At 35.3% G+C, this 26,389-nt stretch overlaps 1 protein-coding gene across 1 annotated transcript; it reads right to left on the minus strand.

The window, feature by feature from the left end:
- Window positions 1-9,244: 9,244 nt before the first annotated feature.
- ZNF260 (zinc finger protein 260) lies at window positions 9,245-25,682 on the minus strand. The gene is made up of 3 exons (XM_031456905.2): window positions 25,198-25,682; window positions 22,479-22,715; window positions 9,245-15,068 (listed from the first exon to the last, which is right to left on the minus strand). Exon 3 carries the CDS (start codon window positions 14,604-14,606, stop codon window positions 13,368-13,370), a length of 1,239 nt encoding a protein of 412 aa, XP_031312765.1. The 5' UTR covers window positions 14,607-15,068; window positions 22,479-22,715; window positions 25,198-25,682; the 3' UTR covers window positions 9,245-13,367.
- Between the last annotated feature and the right edge of the window lie 707 nt (window positions 25,683-26,389).

Consider the following 26,389-nt stretch of genomic DNA (forward strand, 5'->3'; position numbering starts at 1 on the left):
CGTGAAATGGGGAGGGGGTGGCCCAAAGGGAGGCGTTTCCTACGCTGCCAAGAGGGCAGTTGTTATTCTGTGGTGTGTGGTAGTCAGAGCCTGAGAATGAGGGGGCGGTGAGGCAGGCGGTGCAGGAAGGAGTGAGAGCCGGGGTGTGTGTGACTTAGGGTGTTGGGGGTCGTGGAGAGGAGAAACGGTATTCAGAATTTTGTGTGCTGGGGGTGTGTGTGTAATTGAACATTCAAATAAGTGTCACCGCATTGTATCTTGGAAAGTAATTTCTGAGTCTCAATGTAAAACAGTTAACAGGAAGAATAGATCTTGCAGTTTGGGGTTTTGTTTTAAGATTTGATGGGAGAAAGATTACATAATTGAGCTAATGAATGATTTAAAGCTTGACTTTTATGTAAAACCAGAAGCATCGATTATGGAATAGAAATAAAAACAGCTTTCTTAAAAAAAAAAGTTGATTTGAAAGAAACTTTTTTTTTTTTATGAGGTGCTTCCTTTTCCTTAGAGCCCAGACACTGAACATATAGCCAGTCAACTTTATGTGTTCTTTTAATATCTTGCCGGAGGAGTGCATATCTAAGGGAGTTGATTTGTGAAGTCCTGGACTAAGAAATAGCTTTAAAGTTTGATGGGTAGTATCGGCCATTGGAAATAGCAGAGAAGTGAATTAGGGAGTGTTATTCCCATTTTCTGATTAAAAACCATGGTTTAGAGAGATCAAGGAATGTAAGTTTTAAGTTCTTCAAGGATCCTAGTCAGATCGACAGATTTACTGGTTTACTCATTTCCTCTGGTTACCCACCAGGCCAGGTAGATTTTGTTAGATGTAAAAATAATTTGCTTCTAATGGCAAAGATGCTTTCTCCAAGAATTTTACTACAGCTACTTTTAATATAATATAAATAAAAGGAGAAAGTAAGGTAGATGGATATAAAATTCATGTAAATAAACTTACTATGTACAACCAATCTTGGAATAGTATGAAACGTTCAGAATCACCTTAGCAAGAAATAAATAGAACCTATCTAAGAAAAAAATTTAAAACACTACGAAGGACACACAAAAAGAATTAACAAATGAAAAGTTATACCATATTCTTTAATAGAAATCTTTAACATCATAAACATGTCATTTTAAGTTAATTTATTAATTTAACATGATCCCACTGAAAATAACATTTTTCTAAATAGAGGTTATTCTAAAGTTCAAATGGAAAAACAAAGAAGACAGTATATCTGGAAAAAAAGCAGTGTTGAGCAGTTGACGCTAGTCTTACCAGATTACAAAACATACGCTAAAACTTCAGAAATTGAAATAATGTGGGATTGTCATCTTACTGGACAGACAATGGGACAGAATAAAGAATCGAAAAATGGAACCAAATATTTTAGGGCAGTGGTTATAATTCAGTGGTAAAGTGCATGAAAATATGCTCAACCTCATTCATATAAAGATAAATGCCACTAAAACTATAGAAATACTGTTTCTTATGGACTTGAAGGGGAAATATTCCCAAAATACAAAAACTTACATTGTTAGAGGGACTTCACATTGGTACAAACTTTTTGGAAGGCAATTTGGCAGTGTCTTTCAAAATTCAAGTTGCATTTACCCTTTCATTGAGCAGTCCCACTTCTGGAATTTTATCCTACAGGTGTAGGTATGATGATGCGTATCTAAAGTTATTCATGTAGCAGTCTTCACAATGCAAAAATACTGGAAATAGCTGTAAGTAAACCACTGAACATAGTGCAACACTATGCAATTGGAGAAAAAAAAATGAGATCACTGTCTATGGTCTGATATGAAAAGCGTTGAAGGTATATTAAGTAAAAAGAATAAGATGTAGAACCTTTGTCATAATATGTTGTTTTTTGTAAAAGAAAGGGGGCAGATATTTGTATTTGCACAAAGTTGAAATTTGTCTGAGAAACTGACGGAAATGATTCCTGTGGCAGACATTGGGGCAATAGCGTGGGTAGGGACAAAGAAGGGAGTAATTATTTCCTTATATTTATTTGGGACATATTCTTTCTACATAAATAGTTGTGCATTGTCATCTTTACATGCGAAAGGAGAGGTTATTTTTTGTGTTCATCACATTTCTTTTCAGAAGGGTATCACAACTGCATTCTTGAGAATTTCCTTGGCTGAAAATTCTTTCATTTTTTAAATTAAAAGAATCTTATTTATTAATTATTGTATTATTTAATTATTTTATTTTAGTGGTCGGAGGCAGGTAATTAGGTTTATTTATTTTTTTTTTAGAAGAGGTACTGGGGATTGAACCCAGGACCTCATACATGCTAAGCATGTGCTCTACCACTTGAGCTATACCCTCCTCCTTCATTTTTTCAATTCTAATCTCCTGATCACTAAAACAAATAACAACAACAGCACCAAAAACATTAGTGAATTATTTTTCCTCTGGCCTTTTTAAAATTAGGATTCTGTTATTGACCATCTTCTCTTAATCTGTAAGTTTTTGTTTTATTTTTTTTTTAGCAACTATATCCCACTATGATGGCGTCAGCACCATTTACTGACTCATGCCAACAGATTTGTTTCCATTATAGGCCTGTCTTTTTTGTGTATGTGGTAAATTACACATAAGATAAAATTTACCATTTTAACCGTTTTGAACTACACAGTTTGGTGGCATTAGTACATTCACATTGTTGTCCAACCATCACCACTGTCCATATCCAGAATTTTTCATCATCCTAAACTGAAACGCTATACTCACTATACAATAAATAGCTATCCCGTGTGCCTTCAGCCACTAGTAACCACTATACTACTTTCTGTTTCTATGAATTTGACTTTCTAGGTACTTCTCATATAAATAGAACCGCAAAATATTTGTTCTTTGGTGTCTGGCTTTTTTAACTTAGCATGTGATGTCTTCATGGTTCATCCATGTTGTAACCTGTATCAGAATTTCATTCCTTTTGAAGGTTGAATAATATTTCATTGTATATTTATACATTTTGTTTATGCATTTATCTGTTGAGCATGTGGGTTGTTTCCATCTTTTGATTATTGTCAGTAATGCTGCTGTGAACAAGGGTATACAAATATCTCTTTGAAATCATGTTTTCAGTTCTTTTGTGTGTATATTGGGTGGAATTACAGGATCATATGTTAATTAAATATTTAATTTTTTGAGGAACTACCATATCCTATATCCTGCCAGAGTGATATTGTGACAGTCACCTTGTTGGGATGGTTGAGAGACCAACTGCTCTTTTACAGTTTTCTTCTTAGCCACATTGCCTGTGTACTTTGTAAAAAATCAACTTTATTGAGGTTCAATTTAAACACAGTGAATTTTACCCATTTTCATTGTTCAAAGAGTTTTGGAAATGATTCTCTAAGAACTCTTTGCCTAACCTGAGGGCAGGGAGCTCTATGTTTTCTTTAAAAGTTTTATAGTTTTATATTTTCATATTGAGACCTATTATCCATTTTTGAGTTAATTTTTATTCAAGACTTATAGCAAGGTTTGTTTTTTTTGCATAGGGATGTCCAATGTCAACACCATTTGTTGAAAAGACTATCTTTAGTATATTCAATTGATTTCTGAATATTGAATCAGCTTTGCATTTCTAGGATAAACCTAACTTGCTTGCAATATATACTATATTGCTAGCTTTGATTTACTAACTTTTTGTTGAGCAGATTTATATCTATGTTAACAAGGAATATTGATCTGTGTTTTTTTTCTTTTTTTTTGATACTGTCTTTGTCTGGCTTTGGTATCAGAGCAATTCTAGCCTCATAAAGTGAGTTGTAACGTTCTCCTTTCTGTTATTTTGGTAGAGATTGTGCAGAATTGACATTATGTATCCTTTAAATACTTTGTAGATTTCAATAGTAAAGCCATCTGAGCTGGAATTTTCTTTTTGGAATTTTTAAATTGTGAATTTAATTTATTTTTAAAATTGAAGTATATTTGATATATAACATGTAAGTTTAAGATATGCAACATGTTGATTTGATACATTCATATGTTGCAGTATGTTTGCTTTTCTAGCATTAACTAGCACCTCCATCATGTCACATAATTATCATTTCTTTTCTGTTGTGAGAATTAAGAGCTAGCATCCTTCTCTTGTTGGTGATTTTAAAAGAAGTTCTCAGTTTTTCAACATTGAATATGATGTTATCTATGGGTTTTTTATATATAGCTTTATTGTGTTGAAGAAGTTTCATTCTATTCTTTTTTTTTAACATTTTTTATTTATAATCATTTTACAATGTTGTGTCAAATTCCAGTGTAGAGCACAATTTTTCAGTTATACATGAACATATATATATTCATTGTCACATTTTTTTCTCTGTGAGCTACCATAAGATCTTGTATATATTTCCCTGTGCTATACAGTATAATCTTGTTTATCTATTCTACAATTTTGAAATCCCAGTCTATCTCTTCCCACCCCCTGCCCCCTTGGCAACCACAAGTTTGTATTCTATGTCTGTGAGTCTATTTGTTTTGTATTTATGCTTTTTTTTTTTTTTTTTTTTTTTTAGATTCCACATATGAGCGATCTCATGGTATTTTTCTTTCTCTTTCTGGCTTACTTCACTTAGAATGACATTCTCCAGGGACGTCCATGTTGCTGCAAATGGCATTATGTTGTCAGTTTTTATGGCTGAGTAGTATTCCATCATATACATTCTATTTTTAATTTGTTGAATGTTTTGATTATGAAAGGGTGTTGAATTTTGTTAAATGCTGTGTATTACATTGATTGATGTGTGTTGAACTATCCTTGAATACACTGAATCATTCAGGAATACATTCCACTTAGTTATAGTATATAATCTTTTTGATATGTTATTTCAGTTTCTCAGTATTTTGTTGAGGAATTTTGTATCAGTATTCCTAAGAACTATTGGTCTGTAGTTTTCCTTTCTTGTAGTGTCTTTGTCTGGCTTTGGTATCAGAGTAATGCTGAACTTTTAGTTGGAAAGTGTACCCTCTTCAAATTTTTGAAGTTTGAGAAGGATGGGCATTAATTCTTCTTTAAGTGTCTGGTAAAATTGCTGAATGAAGCCATCTAGTCTGTGGCTTTTATTTGTTAGGAGATTTTTGATCACAGCTTCAATTTCCTTGCTAGTTATAGGTGTATTTAGATTTTTTATTTCTTCAGGGTTCTAGTTATGTCTTTCTAAGGAATTTATTTTGTAGAGATTTTACATTTGTTGATGTACAGTTATTCACACTATTCTCTTATTATCCTTTTTATACCTGTAAAATATGTAGTAATGTTCCTACTTTCATTTTTTATTTTAGTAACACACATTTGAATCTTTAGTTCAACACACATTTTGAATCTTCTGTTTTTCTTAGTCAGTCTAGTTGAAGGTTGTCCATTTTACTGATTTTTTTCAAATATCTTACTTTTGGTTTCATTGATTTTCTGTATTTTCTGTTTTTAAATTTATCTCTGCCGTAATCTTTCCTTTGCTAGATTAGGGCTAAATTTGCTCCTCTTTTTCTGTTCCTTATGGTGCAAACTTAGGTTGTTCTTTGAGTTGTGTTTATAACTTTAAATTTATTTTCTAGCACTGCTTCTGCTGCATCACGTATGTTTTGGTATGTTAACTTTTCATTTTTATTTATTTCAAGGTATTAAAAATTCCCTTATGATTTCTTCTTCGACTCCTTGTTTAAGAGTGTGTTGTTTAATTTCTATGTATTTGCAAACTTTCCACTTTTCCTACTGTTACTGATGTCTAGTTTCATTCAATTGTGATTGGAAATCATTGTATTATTTCAATTTTTGTATCTGAGTTATCTGAGTTTGTTTATTGAAAATTTACTGAGACTTGTTTTGTGGCCTAACATTATCTGTTCTTCAGAATGTTCCATATAAACTTCAGAAAAAAATTGTATTCTGCTGTTGCTAGATGCAGCATTCTCTGTTAGATCTAAATGGATTGTTCTGTTTTCAAGTCTTCCATTTCGTTATTGATCTTGTTCCTGTTGTTTCTGTGCATTATTGAAGTGGAATATTGAACTATCCAACTATTATTGTAGAACTATTTCTCCCTTCAATCCTATCAAAGATTGATTCATATATTTGGGGCTCTGATGTCTGGTGCATAGGGTTATTATTCCTACATTTCTTGGTCAATTTGCCCTTTTATCAATATGTAATTTCCTTTTCTCTTATAAAATATTTTTACTTAATGTCACATCTGTCTAATATTAGTATAGCCAATCCAGCTCTCCTTTGGTTACTATTTGCATGGAATTCAATTTATTTCTATCCTTTTACCTTCAACTTCTTTGTGTCTTTAGATCTAAAGTGACTATCTTGTATATAGCATATAGTTCAATTTTTCTTCCTTTTAATCCATTTTGGCATTCTCTGCCTTTTGACTGAAGAGTTGAATAAATTTACACTTAATATAATTACTGATAAGGAAAAACTGCTGTTTTGCTATTTGTTTTCTGTATGTCTTACAGCATTTTACCCTCATTTTGCCATTACTTCCTTCATTTGTGTGTGTGATTTTTTTTCCTGTAGCGACACATTTTGATTCTCTTCCCATTTCCTTTTGTGTATATTCTTTGGCTATATCTTTATGGTTACCATGGGTATTACATATAACATTCTAATGTTATAACAATCTAATTTGAATTAATACCAACTTACCTACAGTCACATAACAAAATTTTACTCCTATACAGCTGTGTTGTCCCTTTGTTATTAATGTCAGAATGTTGCATCTTTATACAGTTGTGTGGCCAATAACAGATTTGTAACTATTTTTGTCCATTTGTGTTATAAATTCTGTATAAAATAAAAACTGGAGTTTAAAACTAAAATTACAAAAACAGTATTTTTCCATTTATTTTCCTTTACTGGAGATCTTTTTATCTTCAACCTGAAGGTCTCCCTTTAGCATTTATTGTAGGGCAGCTGTAGTGAAAATGAATGTAACCTCTTTTCTGGGAAGCTCTTAATTTCTCCCTCATTTTTCAACAACAGTTTTTAGTCATGCCAGATACTGGATTTTCAGTGGATAGTTTTCTTTAAAAATTTAAATAATACCATCCTACTACTTTCTGACCTCTAAGGTTTCAGGTGAGAAATTGACTGACAAGCTTATTGAGGATCTGTTGTATACAATGACTTACTATTCTGCTTTCAAGAGTCTCTGTCCTTCACTTTTGAAAATTTGATCACATTGTGTCTCAGTGTAGGTCTCTTTGCATGTCCTTGCTGGAGTTCATTGAGCTTCTTGGTTTCGTAGATTGATCTTTCATCAAAGTTTTGAAGTTTGGGGCCTCTATTCATTCAAATAACCTCTCTGCTCCCCTCTCTTCTCTGTGACTCTCATAATACCTACATTGATCTGCTTGTTGGTGTCTGACAAACACTTTTTGCACTTTTGTTTGGGTTTCTATATGCTTCTTATATTAATTTTAATTATTCAATATAAAATGATATATTAATATATTCAAGTTTGCCGATGTTTTTCTTTTCTCTACTCATATCTGCTGTTGAACCCCACTCATAAATTTTTGCATATCAGTTATTATACACTGTAGCTCCAGGATTTGTTTGGTTCTATTTTATAATTTGATTGTTGATATTCTTATTTTGTTCATATGATTTTCCTGATTTCCTTTAGTTATTTGTCCATATTTTTACTCATCTTTTTGACCATATTTAAGACAGTTATTTTAAAGCCTTTGTCTAGTAAGTCCAAGGATAGTTTCTGTCAGTTAACTTTGTTCCTTCGAATGAATCATATTTCCTGTTTCTTTGTGTGCTTTGTTTTGTGCTACTAATTGGGCGCTATTATAAAGTTTTAATTCTGGAAATCAGATTAATTCTGGAAATCGGATACTATTGTAAAGTTTTAATTCTGGAAATCAGATTCTCCCCTTTCCTAAGGTTTCAATATTTTTGATTGTTAAAGGCTGTGGTAATCCAATACTTTTTCTAAACTATTTTTGCAGACTTTTTCTTATCATGAATAACTTAAAAAAAAATTTTTTTTACATCTGGTTTTTAACTGTTTTGACAGAGATTTTCTTTTACTTTTGGGGAGAGGTAATTAGGTTTGTTTGTTTGCTTGTTTGTTTATATTAATGGAGGTACAGAGGATTGAACCCAGGACCTCATGGGTGCTAAGCACGAGCTCTACCACTGAGCTATACCCTCCCTTGACAGATTTTTCTTAAATGCTAGGAGCTGGAACAACCCACCCACCCACTCACACAGGCAAAAGAACAGCCACCTTTGCAGATTGGCTCTGTGTGGGGCAGTCCTTCACCATTTGGCTAGAATTGCTCTGAGCCTAAGGATCATCCCAAGGTGAAATCTTGTCTTCTTAGGTCTTTTCTTAGCAAGCTTCTGGTGTGGACATGTGTGTATCTTCCTAAAGCCTATTATATATACATTTGCTTTTGAATGTCCTAATTTCCCAAAGACTTTTACCCCAGCTTGTCCTCCAGGCCATAGATGACTATATCCCCACCCATAATCTTTTGCCCCAGGTATCTGTGGGTTTATAGTCCACCTTGAAGGTTTTATGAGCAGTGCATGCTCCCTTTCCTGCCTGCATTGTGTAGTGTGAAACGGATGGGTGTCTTGCATCAGTCCTTGTACCCTCAAGATAGGTTAGAACAGGCATACACAATAATTTGCAAGCATGGCCTGCCCTGCTCCCTCCAGTTTGAGAGGGGAAGCTGAGTTGCCACTTGTTCAAGACCAAGATCCCTTCTATGTGGGGCAAGAGTGAAAATGCCACAAAACATTACTAACAGTTTGAAGATGGCTTTTTCTTGTTTCTACAAACCTTTTTTCCAGCGGTACTAACAAAGTTGGTTCAGAAAGCTTCTGGTTTTGTTTTGTTTTTTTTTTTCAATTTCTGTGGGGGAACAATAGCTTGGAGCTTCCTAGTTCAACATTTTGGTGCTGTCCCTAGCAGGAAGTGTATTTTTCACTTATTTCCCGTTCTAACAATTCTTATTTTAAAATAAGGAAACTGGGGCTTAGGGAGTTTTACAAATTGCCAAAAATTACAGAGCTTTTTAATGGAGTTGAGATTACACTCTCCTAATGGAAAGTGCCTGTTTTACTTACCATATATTTGGAGCTCATAATAAGCATCTGATAAGATGGTTACCCCATATTTAACTGACTGGGGTAGAATTAAGCAGGAAACGGGCAGTCTTAGCTTGGGGTACTGTAACAAAATACCATAGACTGGGTAGTTTAAAGAACAGACGTTTATTTCTTACAGTTCTAGAGGCTGGGAAGTCCCAAGATCAAAGTGCTGGCAGATTTGGTGACGGTCCAATTCCGGGGTTGTAACAGCTGCTTTCTCACTATGTGCTCACATGGCTTTTTCCTGGTGCTTACACACATGGAGAGATCTCTCTCTTCCTTTTTTTCCAGTATGAGTGTCCCTCCCTCATGACCTAATCAAAACCTAATTAGTTTTCCTAAGGACCCATCTTCAAAACCATCACACTGGGGATTACGGCTTCAACACATGAATTCCGGGGGTGGGATACAGACACTCAGTCCATAACAGGTTTCCCTTATTCACCAAACTGATAAAATCTCCTATAATATAATGGTATTAAATAGGGATGGGCTTCAAATTACTTTGTTCAGAATCCTCATGCTGAAGGACATGAATCACAATTTGAATAAATGCAAAGGCATACTGTTTTGGGGTGGACAGAAAGACAATATCCTAAATGTCACTTCTCCCACTTAGAGTATCAAAGGGTTTTTATAATTCGAGAAAACTATCTTTATTTACATAGAAAGAAAATTAACTTAGATTAGCAAATAAAACTGAAAAATAGTAAGGGGGACTTGCTCTATTATGCAGTATCAAAATACAGTAAGGCTAATGTTAATGCTATCATTTAATATGGTATTAGTATAGGAATATAAAAATAGATTAGTGAAACAAGAGAACACAGAATAGATCTTGGTACAAATGAGAACATAAGGCAGTTTTAGTTGAAGGAGGAAAAGATCATCTGGTTAAAGGATTACATAGCAAAGTTTCAGTTGAATAGGAAAAGTATGGGATCAGTAACGTTTCCCACTAACCCATGTCTGGAAAGATGACCTTAGATTTGCCTTTCTACCAGTTTCCCAGAAGAAAATACCACTGTAAATCCCTCAGATGCCATGGTGGATTACTGTAAAATGTCCTGGATGAGGATGTTAACATTTCCCAGGCTGAGGTGAACCCCACCATTTGTAACCTCTTCTCCCCTGTGCAGTGCTAAGGCACTGGAAGCTGTGTTGCTTAGGCAGTTGAAAGACTGTCTGATGAATATGCTGTGAAGATGCTGTCTTGTCAGGAAAAGCTAATAATAAACCTAATGTTGGTTTAAAACTTACTGTTCTGTCTGTCTTTTTGATTGCCAATTCAAATCTGTGATGGCTTATGGTGGACATGCAGTTGTCAGAGCTGTGTGACTGGCTGCTAAACTAACAGCTGGATTATTTTAACAAATTGTCCTTGTACAACTAGAAACCCATCTAGAAGAAAATAACAACCTTCATATATGACATTAAATGCTAAATTCTAGGTGGAATTAAATATTTACATATTATAAAAAGAAACAGTAAATAACTTGCAAGAAAACCTAAGAAGTAACATACATAATCTAGAGATTAAAATATCTTTATAACCAACCCATAAACTTTGTAATGTTTAATATGTGAACAGGTCTTCAAAACTGACAAAAAAGAAATTGTAGGAAAATAGGCCAACAATATGAAAATTTACAAAGAAGCAAATCTAGGAGCAGGCAAGGTTATACTCATCAGACAAACATGAATTTAGCATAGTATCACCTAGTGCCGGGCTAGAGGAAACTTGTCTTTTGGAAAATTACTGATAGCATCTATTAAAATGTTAAAGTAGCACATATCCTAATTGCTTATCTTACTCTATCTGACCATGATAATCATTCTTGTTTCTGGGCCTTAGCCCTGGCCATCTATAAGCACCAAAATGTAATCCTCTTAGTTTGGTTTGCATTAGAGTTGGTAATTGCTCTGGTGACATCAAAGCTACACCAGCACAGGAGCATAACACTTAATATGAGAGAATGCTTACTGAGAAATGGAAGAAAAGAAAGGATATTTAAATTCACATAGATATACAAGTATGTTATTTGGATACATAACCTCAGAAAATCAACCCCTGGCATTTTTAATCTTATCTCAAGACCAACCTTCAGAAATGCCAGTGACAAGCAGTGCAGTTGTATCAGCATAGCATTACTTTGAGTTTAAAAGAAGTTGATATATTTGAAAATAGCCTAAGGTTTAAGTGTGACATAGTCATTTTTAATCACTTATTCAAAAGAGCACTAACTGCTTTCTATATGTCAAGTAATTGAGGAAAGGAATTAAATAAAAATCCTCAAAAAGATTTGCTTTAATAAAAGAATTCTGTCTAGGTCTGAGATCTCCCCTTTCAGAGCTATTTTCCCAAAGAAAATAAACAAACAAGAGATGAGGTGATTATGTCTGAGAGATTAGGAAAAAAAAAAAAAAGAGTCTCAGATTAAAACTGAAGCTGAAATGCAAGAGTTTTACTCAGTGGCATATTAAAAAATGTTAGAGTACCATGGTTTCCTCATTATGAAAATGTCAAATTTCTAATGCCAATACTAGTTATGTGGACTGTTGAGATTTCTGATAAATGTTACAGTAAAAACTAATTCTCTCTAATAGGTCTGGTCATGTATTATTAAATATGATCCCTTAAATGTATATGATCCAATCATCTTGCAAAATCATGCTGTAAGTTCTCAGTAGCGACCACACAGAGATTAGTGATATGACATTTGAGAGTAAGTTTAAATAACTGAAATTGTTAAGTTACCATCTTAATTTTAAAAATTATTTCATATAGTAAAGATACGATTTTAGAAATATCTGCTGTAAAATATTAGCATCTATTTGGGAGTGTTGGTCCATTATAACATGTACTCTGTATAGTTTCCCTACCCGTTTCCCTATCTTTTAAAATTTTCCAAAGTTTAAAAGAAATAGCATAAACAACAGAATAAGCACATATATTATTACAACCCAGAATTAACTAACATTTTGCTATATTTACTTAGAATCTTTCTTTCTTTTTAATGAGATAGGTATTTAGATATAAAACTGAAGTAGCATTTAACTACCATGCTTGGCCCCATTTCCCTTCTATTGCCTTTCTCTCTAGAGACAACCACTTTAGGGAATCAAGTGTGAATCCTTCTGATCTGTTCTTCATAGTTTTACATAAAAATGTTCATCCATAACCAATGCTTTAATAGTAGTGTTGGTTAGTGTTAATTCAAATTCACACATGTATGATTATAATATATTCATCACTTCTTTTTTTCACTCTATGTGATTTTTCAGATCTTTCTGTTAATACATATAAATTTGATTTGTTATACTTAACTGCCAGAGAACGTTCTATATCACATTTTATTCATCCATTTCACAAGTGACAGACATCTCTTTCCAATTTTTTGCTAATATAATTCATGCTGCAATGAACATAAAGGTACATGATTCCCTGTGTACATGTATCAGTTACTTGGGTATATGTATATATACTCAAGAGCAGGAATCTGGAATCTATTTTTAGAGATTCTTTTCTACCCCAAGGTTTGAAAAAAATTCTCCTATAAAATTCTTATGTTACTAAGTTTTGCTTTTTGCACTCTAGTCTTAAATGCTTTCGGATGTCATAATAAATACTTTAATGTATGACAATAGCAAAGACCTAATATTTTTCCAATGAAGAGTCAATTGCCCTGAGACCATTTTTTGAATCATCCATGATTTTCCTGCCCATTTGTGATTACCACCTCTATAAATTGCCAATTCCCCATACAAACATGCATGTTTCTGAAAACAATATTCTATCACAATCTTTGTTTTCTACAACTGCATCAAGAGCAAATAGTTTTGATGATTGTACATGTAGCAAAACATAACAAAAAGATGATAATTCTGTCTCTTAATTTCACATCATTATACCTCTCATATCTTTTTCTGAATGCATCAGGTAGGCCTTCCAGAACCATGGTGATTAGTGTCCAGAACTGGGGCCTTCCTCATTTTAATGAGAATGCTCCTAAAACTACAGCATGAACAGTGTTGGTTCTGAGGGTTCTGGGAGTGTAGAATTTCAAGATACTATGATAGTTATTAAATTCTCAGTATTTTAAGTTTGAGTTGTTGCTGATGGATTTTCCACATTCACATCACTTTACTGTAAAATAATTTTTCTGATATACTGCTTAGTATGAATTCTGTTGAAGGTTTTCCTAAATTCAAGGCATTCATAGAGTTTTAATGAGTATGAATTCTCTGGTGTCTAATATGATGTGACTTCTGGCTAAAAGCTTTCCCACATTCATTACACTGATAAGGTTTTTCTCCAGTATGGATTCTCATATGCAGAGCAAGAGTTGAGAACTGAGAGAAAGCTTTCCCACATTCATTACAACCATAGGGCTTCTCACCTGTATGGCTTCTCATATGCACCGTAAGAGATGAACTTTGACAGAAAGCTTTCCCACATATTTTACATTCATAAGGCTTATCACCTGTATGAATTCTCACATGTACAATAAGTGATGTGATTCGAGAGAAGGCTTTTCCACATTTATTACATTCATAGGGTTTTTCTCCTGTATGAATGTTGTGATGTTTAATGAGGTACTGCTTCTGCCTAAAGATTGTTCCACATTCATTACATTTATAGGGTTTCTCTCCAATATGAATTTTCTCATGCTCAGTAAGGTTTGATTTGCCACTGAAGGCTTTCCCACATTCCTTACATATATAGGGTTTCTCTCCTGTATGACTTCTCTGGTGTCTGATGAGGCTTGACTTCTGAATGAAAGCTTTTCCACACCCTTTACATTCATAAGGTTTCTCTCCAGTATGTATTCTTTGATGGATAATGAGGTTTTCCTTCTGGCTAAAGGCTTTTCCACACTCATTACATTTAAAGGGTTTCTTTCCACTATGGATATTCTGATGTTTAACGAGGTATTGCTTCTGGCTGAATGCTCTTCCACATTGATTACATTCAAATGGTTTCTCTCCTGTATGAATGTTCTCATGCTCAGCAAGATATGACTTGCCACTGAAGGCTTTGCCACACTCCTTACATGCATAGGGTTTGTTTCCAATATGATTTCTCTGGTGCTTAATGAGGCTTGGTGTCTGAATAGAAGCTTTCCCACATTCATAAGTTTTCTCTCCAGTATGATGTTTTTGATGAGAAAGCAAGTTTCGCTTCTGGCTGAAGGCTCTTCCACACTTATTACATTTATATGGTTTCTTTCCTGTATGACTTCTCAAATGCAGAGTAAGGGATGAGATTCGAGAGAATACTTTACCACATTCAGGACATTGCTGTGATTTCTCTCCAGTATGTATTTTCTTATGCTCTATGAGATTCTGCTTCAGGCTAAATGTTTTTCGACATTCATTACACTCATAAGGTTTCTCTCCAGTATGAATTTGATCAGGCTGAAGGAGATCCGATTCAGGCTGAAGGCTTTCCAACATTCTTACCATGCACAGATATTTTCTCCAACTAGAATTCCTTAGTATCTCTTCACACGTGACATGGATGAAAGCTTCTCCACATTCAGTAAATTCATATAGTTTCTCTCCAATAATAATTCTGTATCTAATGAAGTTGAATTTATGATGGAAAACTTTTCACACAGGTAGTCCTGAGAACAGATGATTAAATTGGGATGAAACACAGCATCCTTATTATATTCTCAATGGTTCTTTCTTAGGTAGCTTCTTTCATATTTAAGTGTAAATTATGTTCCAAACTCTTTTGAACTGAATCCTGTACATAGAGGAGTAGTCTTAAAGAATCAGTGTCTGTGCTCAGAGTAAATACTTTCCTCCTACTTAGGTTTTCAGAGTTTTTCCTTAGCTGTATATTCCTGGAGAAGGATGAGACTTAACTCACATGTCTTTCCTGTTGTGCCTTTATTTATTTAGAAAATTCCCAGGCCTTTTCTAAAAGGGAGTACAAAAAAATTATCATTGAAAACAGTAACTGTAAAATATTTAATCCCTGGTATGCAATAAACATACAATAAAGTAGCTATCATCATCATCAATATCAGTAATGTGTGTGAATTTTTCCACTATTTTTTAACAAAATTTCAGAAGTATGCAATTTTTAAAATAGACTGTTTCAAACCTAACCTACCAGTATGAAAAAGAGAGCTCAAATACAAACAGCATTCCTGGGTGCATATAGCTTAAACTGCTTTTAAAGGAAACTACATACTTTATAAATCAGTGAAGTAAGAGGAATCATAAAGAACAGGTGACAAACAGGATGAAAGGACAAAAACATAAAATTTGGAAAACCTAGGATGAAGGGATAAAAAAAAAAAGAATAGAAATATCATTAAAGGGATGTGTGGTTAAATAAGACACTTATTTCTGTATCTTCCTAAACTCTATTAACATGTCAGTAAGGGGATGAAGGTCATTACTCATAAAAACTAAGAGGTTGAGGAGACAACGGTGGATGAAAGTATTAAGAAACTTTGAAAGGAAAGCAAATAAAGGACTATAAATTAACAGCAGAACTGAGTGGCTTAAATAAAACGCTAGCAGAAGAGGATGCCATTTAGAAGCGTGGTAATTCGTCACACAGCTGTCAACAAAAAGGCTCTATAACTGGAGAGACTGGGTGAGAGTGGAAGGTGGGGCTTATAAAATGACTATAAAAGGAGGAGCTGTCCCACCAAACTCTCCTAACTGGAAGGAATAGGAATTTATTATCAAGACAAAGTACAACTGAGAGACTCTAAATTTAGTGATGGCAAGGGAAGCAGATGAGACTACCATACTAAAAGAAGGGGATGAGTAAAAATTGATACATAGAATTGGGTCCCAACTGCTTTCTACTGCTAGACTCCAGGAACGCTAGAAGTTGCCAGGTGTCAGATAATGAAAGCATTCTTTTCTGAAAAAAGGAGATGATCATGCGAATTTATAGATACTGACATTTGGAGTCTAGATATCTGACTGAATGCTGCACAGTGAAGCCCACCATTTTACAAGCCCCACCCATGCACAAGGAGATTACAATAATCTTTCTGGTACCTCAATGTATTAACATAGAGTTACAGATCACAAAGATTTGACAAAAGCCCTAATGTGAAAGATAAATCAAAACAAAGAGGAAACAACAAGGCAGGGAACAGAAGAACACACACATACAATACCATAGTTAGTATCACAGAAAGCTAAGAGGTTAATATAGCAATGAAATAGTAACAAGATTCTATAAATAAGTGGTTTGGGAAGTAAACAGTATGATGTTGATCTTAAAAATTCAATAGATTGGGGGAAAATTCCAGAAATCCAGGGTTCAAGAGAAAATATGAAGGACCAGAGAAAGGAGTTCCACAGAAAATATGAAGAAAAAATGAATGCAGGAAATGTTCTGAACCCCGTATTTCATATTTAGCATGTTGATAAGGATTTAAATGGATTACATTTAAAACAGGTAAAATAGCTGTATAAGATGCGAGAATAAATACCCATAGACACTGTCAAATGAGTTGAAAGTGGTTGTCTATGTGGAGTTGGAACTGTGGGTTAAGGATGGAGCAAGCAAAGCTATAATCCTATTTGACTTTTAAAAGCTCACATTTGTTATACCTACAGAGATGTCCTTGAAGACTTGTAAAATAATGCTAGACATTGCTCTTTTTATTTACTTACAGTTGAGTTTCACATGGGATAAATGGTGAATTACACATCTATTTAATGGGAACAAAAATAAAATATGCCAGAAAATAACCATCTTTGCTTCTAAATCTGATTTGCTGTGGCATTTTGATTACTGATACTATAATTTCTGGATACAGAAACCATCAATATCATCAATTTTGGTTTTCATTTATTTTTCTTCTTTTATTTTGTCTGATATACTGGCACTCAAGCTCTTTTCTTGTAAAGAGCCCTTTTCTTGGCCTCTCTCTAAATCCCTTCTTTCATGATTTTTCCATCCACTCACTGGAAACCTTCAGATTGTTCTGATCTATCCCTCTCAAAACTTTTTCTTCATTTTCTTATAAATCATTGCAAGAACTGACTAGTAATATGCTGTTACTCATATCAGTGCTACAATTTCCATAATTAAAAAAAATACCTCAACCCTTACTGTGTGCCATAAGCAAAAAAGGCACTGAAAACGAATCATAGACCTCAACATAAGCATTAAAGTTATTAATATAAAAGAAAAATGATAAAGTAGACTTCATCAAAATTAAAAAGTAATGTCCTTCAAAAAACACAGTTTCTTAACAAAAAGTTTCTTAAGCAAAAAGTAAAGCCACAGAGTGGGAGAAACTGATAAAGGGCTTGCATCCAAAATATATGGAACTGCTTAAACTCAACAATAAAAAGATAAACAATTTAGTTTTTTAAATGGGCAAAAGGCTGGAATAGACATTTAACAAAGTAAAACATATGAATGGCCAATAAGCACATTAAGATAAGTTCACCTTAACTAGTAATTCGGCAAATGCATATTAAACCCTTAATAAGATACACTGTACACCCATAAAATGGCTCAAGTTAAAAGGACTCTGGCAATCCAAGTGTGAGAGTGTGAAGCAACTGTAACTCTCATACATTGTTGGTGGGAATGAAAAACGGTACAGCTACTTTGGAAAACAACTGAGACTATTTTATAGAGTTAAATATACATATATTATTTTACCCAGCAATCCCACTCCCAGGCATTCATTCAAAAAAAAAGAAAAAAAGAAAAAATATGTTCGCAGGAAGACTAGTATGTGAATGTTTATAATAGCATTATTCATAATAGCCAAAAATGAAAATAAAACAAATGTCTATTAACTGATGAATAGAATATGTCCTATGGACATAACACTAATCAGCAATGAAAAGGAATTAAATATTAAAAATCTACAATATGACAACCTCAAAACACAAAACTAAGTCCAAGAAATTAAATGCAAAAGATTATGCACTGTGTGACTACATTTATATGACATTTAGAAAAGGCAAAGCTCTACTGACATAAAGCAGATTAGTGGTCACCAGGGATGGGGGAGGGGTGTAGTTCAACTGCAAAATGGCACAAAGAACTGCCCATGGAACTGTTCAATACGTTGATTTTGGTGTTGGTTATATGGCTATAAACTGCTCAAATTTATCAAATAATATATACTTACAGGGGATGACTTATTTTATGTAAATTATACCTCAATAAAGATGAAAAAGTACATCTTTAGAATGTGACAATGAATGTACGTATGTTCATGTATAAATGAAAAATTGTGCTCTAAACTGGAATTTGACACAACATTGTAAAATGACTATAACTCAATAAAAAAAAAGTACATCTATCCACACTGAAGCTCCACAACAATCACAAATTATTTAATAATCATCTTATCTGTGCTGAAGACTTCAAACAAGAAGGATAAAAAACTGGCCTTTCTCTCAATGAGCTTCAATGTATGTCTTAGACATCAAAGTGAAAAACATGAATATAAGAGAGTATACACTTAAGATCCAAGCTGCTCTGAAAGCTACAATATGGGATGGAAATACAGAGATTAGAGATTGCCCTAGAAGTGACAGAGATCGTTTAATAAAGATAAAGCTCAAGGTTCAATGATGGATAGGACTTTGATAGATGGATCACTGCACAAAGGCAAAGATGCAAAGAATTTCATATACAGAAAGTAGGGGTAAGGGTGTAACAGTTACTGTTTAAAGCTGGAATAATACATGGTCACCAACTGTGTGGTGAAGAGGAAGACTGACAATATAAAATATATATCACCCATAGTGGGGAGTAAATAGATATTGCCTAAAGAAGTTAAGGAAGAAGATGAAGAAAATTACAAATATAAAGGCAACCAAGAGAAATTAAAAAATACAAACTTCCCAAATTTTCAGAAAAAAAAATATTCAAAACAAATCAAAGATCTTACTGTAAAAGATACAAAAGATGAGGCAGAACTTAAACGGTATATAATATTAAATAAGAGAACCATTATCAACCATATTGTTCCTGTCAATAAATATAACTAGAGCTGGGGAGGGTAGAGCTCAGTGGTAGAGCATGTGCTTAGCATGCACGAGGTCCTGGGTTCAAACCTCAGTACCGCCATTAAAATAAATAAATAAATAAATAAACCTAATTACCCCCTCCAAATCAAACAAACAAAAAATAAATAAAATATTTTAAAAAATAAATGCAATTTGAATAAAAATAACTATTAAAAGAACTATGATAGGCTCATACAGAAAATTCTCAGGCCTCAACCCAGATCTCCTGAATCAGAAAACCTGCGGGTAGGGCCCGGCAGTCTGTGTTTAACAAGCCCTATAGGTGACTTCGATGTATGCTAAAGTTTAACAACTGGTATAACAAAACCCACCTAAACTATATATATATATATATACAAGATAGACATCTAAAACAATATATAAGAAATGCTGAAAATAAAGAATAAAGATAAAACAAAGAAGATAATCTTGAATATATAAACTACAGAAATATAAGATGCAAAACCAGATTAGCAAGGGAGAAGACTACCTCTCTCAACCTAGGAGATCAAATCCATGAACTATGAGAATGTATAAAAAATGGGGACATGAAATAAAAACATACACTAATTTATAATGTAGAGCTAACCAGTTTCTTCTCTATCTTGTAAATAGGTAGAAACCACCTTTAAAATGCTCAGAGAACATTCTCAAAATTAGCCCACAGAATAGGTATAAAACCTCAAATATTCCACAAAGTATAAAAGGATAGACAAAATACTTTGACTAAAAAAAGAAGTCATAAATTAGAGAAATAAAAATCTTTCACATGTAAATTTCAAAAGCTACCGGCTGGAACAAACTCTTTGGTCAAAGAGGAAATTAAAATAAGTTGCATAATATTCAGAATAATTATTCAGAACACAATGTATATCACAGCCCATAGAATATATCTGAAAAAAATACTTGGAGAAGTTTGAGCACAAATGTTTTACATTATTTTAAGAAGAAGCAATAATAAACACTCAAAATAAGGAATTACAATAAGGGAAAGTGAGCAAAAGAGAAACAAAAATTATTAAAGATAAAAAAGTAATTATTACAAACAGAAAAAGAGAAGTAATAATAGATTCACGAGTTGATTCTTAGGGAAAAACTAAAAAGGAATAAAAGCAAAATTACAAAAATAACAAATGATTATTTAAAAATAACTGTAGATGGAAAATAAGGATTGTACAGACTATTTTGCTCAACCCTATGCAAATAAATTTGAAACCTAGTAAATATAACCTATGAAAACTGAGACCAGAAAAGACAGAAAACGTAAACAGAAAAGCATAGAAAAAAAAGAGACAATTGTTCAGACATTTCATCACCATAAAGTCCAAGGCACATGTGGCTTAAGATTTAGATTTTACTAAACTTTTAACAAATTACAGTAGTACTATTTATTACAAATTTTCCAATTCTTAAATTCATTGAATTTGCAAAGGTATGATGCAAAATAAATCAGGATTAAGCTCTTATTCCTAATAAGCCAAAAGAAAACAAAGAAATTACATATTATTGGCAATAAAAGTCCCCTGTATTTTTATAGGAATTATATCAACATTTTTCACACATATTTACCAGAATTGAATTTTTTATGCTGTAAAATGACAGACAATCCTGAACTGAACTAGGTAATATTATCTGAATACCAGGCAAAGTGGTCCTTTCAGCAGCATTTATCCTGTGGTTTAAAAAGTATTTTCAAAACACAAATCAAAATGCTCTAATGCTAAGCAAACCAGTTTTATGCTATAATACCTGAACTGAGCAGTTGCAACAGAGATCCTATGGCTTAAAAAGCCTAAAACACTCACTATCTGGCCCTTTATGGAAAAAATTTACTGACCCCTGCTACCCGAGAGTGGAGATTCCTCCCTCCTTTATCTGGCTGGACCAGGATGCACTGTTGCTCCAGCTTCAAGTACAACTAAATGATAAACCTGGAAGAAATCTGGATCTTAAACTACTGCAAAGACCAAAGCTATCAGGGACATCCTGACTACTCACCTGTAACCAAGAAATCAATTCCTACATTCCTCAAACCAGCACATTTTAGGGTTTATTATAGTCACTTAGCTCTACCATGACTGATAGCACTTTTTAGTCCCATCTCATTGCTTTACATATCATGGATGGGCAGATGCCTACTCAACTCAGGCACATGAAAGTTGTCTCAGACTATAAGAAAATGGAGAAGATGAATGAAATTTTTACAAAAACTTTTTACAACACAGAGCAGAGTATAGTTTGCCAACCTCTGCTCTTAACAGGTCACCATTTATACAGAATACGTTAAGAGTTTGCTTAATATTTGAGCATCTTGATATATATTGCAACTCTTTTCTACATAGCAACCACGGTAATCTTGTCAAGAGTCAAATCATGTCACTGCTCTGCTTAAAAGTAAACATTTAGAAGCATACGGTGTTAATAGTGGCTGCTTCCAGGGAGCAGAAATGGAGAACTCAGGGCCAGGAATGAGGAGACATAGCTATTATTTTAATTTCTATCAAGTGTATGTATTAGATTTTAAAAATAGTAGTACTATATCTCTTTAAAAGTAAGAGAGAGGTGAACTAGTAGGAAGTCAGCACCAATTGCCAAGCCTGCATTACTGTTTAAAAGCAGGAGGTGGAGAAAAGTTGTACTATGATAGTTGGAGGTAAGAAGATAAGAAGAAATAAGAATAAGGGGGGTAAGATTCACCTCTGAGATATATAACAATGGAAGGAGGGAGAAATGATAGTTAAATTTTAAAGAAAAGAATCTATGTGCTAGTTTTCAAACAATTACAGATCTAGAATCCTTGGCAAAAAGGACTGAGTGAGTAAGGAAGGGAGTCTAGGCATACAGAGAGAAGTGAAAAATGGAGCATGTTAGTGAGAAGAGGCACGAAATTTAGGCTGTGAAAGTCAGAAAATTGAGACTGCAAATGAGGTAGAGAGGCTGGCATCCAGAAGAGACGTTAGAGGGGCAACCAGTCTTCCAGAACCTGAGAAAAGAAGAGCTTCAATCCAGGAAGAGTCTTTTGAAACGTTATTTGGGGATCTAAAGAATCCTCAGCAATTGTCACTCCAAAAGACAAGGGCTACGGGGTAGGGTATAGCTCAAGTGGTAGAGTGCATGCTTAGCATGTATGAGGTCCTGGGTTCAATCCTTGGTACCTCCTCTAAGAATAAATAAGTAAATAAATCTAATTACCTACCCCCACCAAAAACAAAAACAGAAACAAAACAAGGGCTGATAAGACCATCTCCTCAAAAAAAATTTTCAGGTGCTGCAAACTCACTGAATGACTGTAATGAGCCTTTATCCCATTCATACCTGCTGGGTTCTGTCTCACTCCCCTGGAGAACACCTCCTTTACATTCCTTCCTCAAACATCCATTGCTCTTCTTGTTTGAACTGATGGATTTAAAACTCGAAATACTGACATACGATTCGGATGTGATTGTTGAGGGTCAAAGCAGCATCCCAGAATTTAGACTGGGTCCTTAGGATCCTCAAAGGTTTTGAAGGATAAAGAAAGTGTAGCTCCTGGGGATGCACAGGGAAGCTGGCCTGTGAACAAGAACAAAGTAATGATGACCCCTTGGCTTAGAAGCTGGAGTACAAACATACATGTGAGCACATAGGAAAAAAGTATTTATAATTTGCATCTCAGGCCAAACCCATTATGCTATTTATAGGCTCCACATATTTCAAAAAATGGGAAACAGAAGGTACCTTATTTTCAGAATTTAGGTTATACAGACAACTACATGACTGAGTTGCGAGAGTTCTCTAGAATCACAACCTGTACAGGTACCTTTGAGCAGGTGTCACTTGTGGCCTTGCTCCTGATTGAACAGTCACAGTTCTGAATACCATTTTACCCCACAGCAATACTTTTCTCATAAATGTGAAGTCACCAAACTTGAGTGATATGGATAAAATGTAAAGGAAGTTGTTCTGGTAATGATTCATGGATCAGAGTTCTTAAAATTTTTAGAAGCCTAATATTTGTCCTATGTTATGTTACTCTAGGAGAAATTAAATATTCTAAGTGTCCCATAATTATACGGTCATTCAATCATTAGTTCAGTAAATTTATATATTTATCACTTATTATGTGTACTGAAGAGACCATGGTCTCCAATTTGTAATGGGGTGTGACAGATAAAAGGGTAAAACTTTCTCAGAAGCTCCTCCCTTATCTAACATAGGAGGCTTCGAATCCGGGTGGACAGTGCTATGAATTCATGAAAACAGGTTAATACAAAAGGGGGAAAGGATGGAGGCAAACTGCAGGATTAAAGACATTTTGGACATAAAGAGTTTGAAGTTCCTATGCAACCTCCAGATGGAGCTGTCCATTAGGCAGTTGGAGACACAGATGAAGAACTCAGTACAAGCCTCAAACAGAAATGGACATTTGTTACTCTTCTATCACCTGAAGTCACAGCAATGGAATTCTGTTGCTCATACTGTTCTTAGAGGTGAAAAAAGATGATCAAAATCAGAAACTCAGGAACACTAATATTTAAGGGACAAACAGAAACATAAGTCACAGATGGAGGTTTTTTGGGGGAAGTTGTTCCTTGGTTTTGACTGAAGTATGTAAGTGAGGGTAGGATCATGGAAGGCAAGGGAACATTCAAGAATGAGGCAGTGATAAACAGCTGAAAAGGAATGGAGTGAATGTAGAAATCTAATTCCTCTATTGCAGTTAAAAATGGAAAGGTACAAAACAGGCAAGCAAAAATGTCCCTGCCCTAGCTGCTGCATCCCCTGACAACAGTTTTTATTTTCTGTGTGAACTTCAAAAGTTTCTTCATGCAATCACAAATATAAATTCCTACCCACACTTAATAAAAAAAAAAAAGGAGATTATTACACCTAGCATACACCTTCCTTTCTTCGTGTAACAAAATACATCGCAGACTTTTAAAATCTGTGACATATTTCCATTTGCTCAAGTTTTATTTTGGGTCCTTCATTAACATTTAAAAATAACCTTCGTATAGGTTTATACATTTACTGTTTATCCCTAGGTGTTTAATGTGATTTGTTGCTATTGTAAATAAAGGACTTTTCTTTATAACTAATACTGATTATTTTCTGTATGATCAAAGCTATTATTTCTACATATGAGTTTTCGTGCTGTAGTACTTTGCTTTCACTGTATCGAAAAACATGTTTAGTGTGATAAAATGCTGGAAGAAACTGTCTTTATAGGTAAAAGAAAATCTGTTTCACTACGTTTACAAATGCTATTTGGTTTGAGGAAAACCTGGTCAAATTAGGAGTCAGATTGCCATACTCACTGACAAACTAGGGAGTCTTAAATTGGTTACTTGATCTCTGCACCAAAGACAGGACAAGTTGCTTCCCAATTCTGTGTTGTCTGCACTAGTGGAAACTACCTCTTAAAGCTATTCCTTAGTCCAGGACTTCTCAAGGCAGCCTCACCAAAATTCTTCCAAAGAATGAAGGAAAGTCAATACCTACATGGAGTCTAGATACTCAATAACGAGTTTTCCAGAAATATTTCTTCTTAAAAAATTAATCCCGATTTTGTTTTCTACTCCACAGTGAGTCTGCTTTAATATAAAAATCGCTTTAAAATTACTTATCGCTCAATTGCTTAGCCTTTTCCCTTTCTCATTTTTCAAAGAAACGGATGCTCCAGAAAGATGCATCCTTATCGTTATTTAGAAAGAAAAGTGAGGTTTAGATGGTACTACCCCACTAAGCTCACAATGCCACCTACTCTCACAAACTTAGAACCACACAGGTTACAAATCTACAATCCTCTCGCACTCCCTCACAGTCTTGGTCACCCGCCCGCGAAGCCGCCCCACTTTCCTTCTGGACCCCTGCCCCCATCCACATAAGCTTCGAACACTGCACGTCACAGGAGGCGATTTCTCCCCTTCAGTCTCCCCAGCCCGGTCGCAGGCTCCGCGAAACCTACCCTACAGCCTCCGTGACCGGACTGTAAGCCCAGAAACCCAGGTCTCGCGCCCAGATCTGCGATTCGCAGAGCCCAAACCAAACTCACCAGCAGACAAAGACAACGATGGCGAGCCACGAATTCTGCGCCTGCGCACTTCTTGGGCTGGCTAGCACTCCCAGAGGTCTCCTGGGCGCCAACAAGCCCGGGCTCAATCCCCGACGGAATCGGTCGGTATTGGTCGGTCGTCCGCTCTTCTGATTGTGGACTACATTTCCCAGAAGTTTCAGTGGTTCGAGAGACCTTTTCGAGTCAGCTTTCGCGCTTGCTTAACTCCACCCCAGTTTGTGGGACTGTCTCCCCGGCTGGGGGAGGCGGGTACGTAGGCCGAGCTTCAGGACCTAGGTAACATTCTATCTGTGTTATGTCTGTCTCTGGGAGAGGGCAGTGTTGTGTCTTGCGTTATAATAAGCTCAGTTCAAGCGCGCCGGTAACTCCAACTAGGAGTTATAGTTAAAGGCTACGTCCGCCAGGAGCGCCGGAAGACTCCTGGTTCCAGGCTTGGGGAGGCGGGGGGAGAAGGGGTGAAGGGAGGGAGCGATTGTGAGGAATCTCTGGCTGAGCTCTAGCCAGGCGCCATCTTGTCTCTCGCGAGTGCGGCGCCGAACTACATTTCCCAGCAGCCGCCGCGCCCGGGCAGCTGGAGCCCAGGGCTGCTCTCGGAGCGGTTGGGCCTGGTCGCTGACACCTTCCGGAGGGAGGAACGCAGGTAAAACGTTCGGAGGCCGGGCTGGGGCGGGGAGGGAATGGAGACTGAGTATTAAGTCTTCAGGCGGAACGGGTAGGGTTGGGGAGGCTGGTGTCAGTTATGAAATTGTGTGTGATAATGCGGGAGCGTCAGTATATGTGTGTGTGTATGTGTGTGTGTGTGTGTGTGTGTAGCCTTATGCAGGTGAGTCTTCCTGATATGTTACTGCGTGTGCTAGTGTGTGTTACCTGTGACTGTGTGTCCTTGTAGTGGTGTGTGGTTGTTTCTATGAGACCATGTATTCCTCTTTGCGTGCAGGCATGTGTGAGCTTTGTGACTGCTTCTGTAACTGCGCCTCCGTGGGGTTGGACTGTGCAGCACTGTGTGCGGAGGGGAAGGAAGTTTGACTCAGAGTGTTAACTTTGTCTAGTGGTGGGTGTGTGACTATACAGCAATAGCTGTGTGAATTTGGGGAGACTGTTGGCGACTGTGTGTCACACATAGTCATATATGACAGCACAGGATGGGATAGCTCTGCCTCTTGACAGTAAA

Source organism: Camelus dromedarius, chromosome 9 (genome assembly GCF_036321535.1).
Source record: "Camelus dromedarius isolate mCamDro1 chromosome 9, mCamDro1.pat, whole genome shotgun sequence".
In the NCBI taxonomy this organism is placed as follows: Eukaryota; Metazoa; Chordata; class Mammalia; order Artiodactyla; family Camelidae; genus Camelus; species Camelus dromedarius.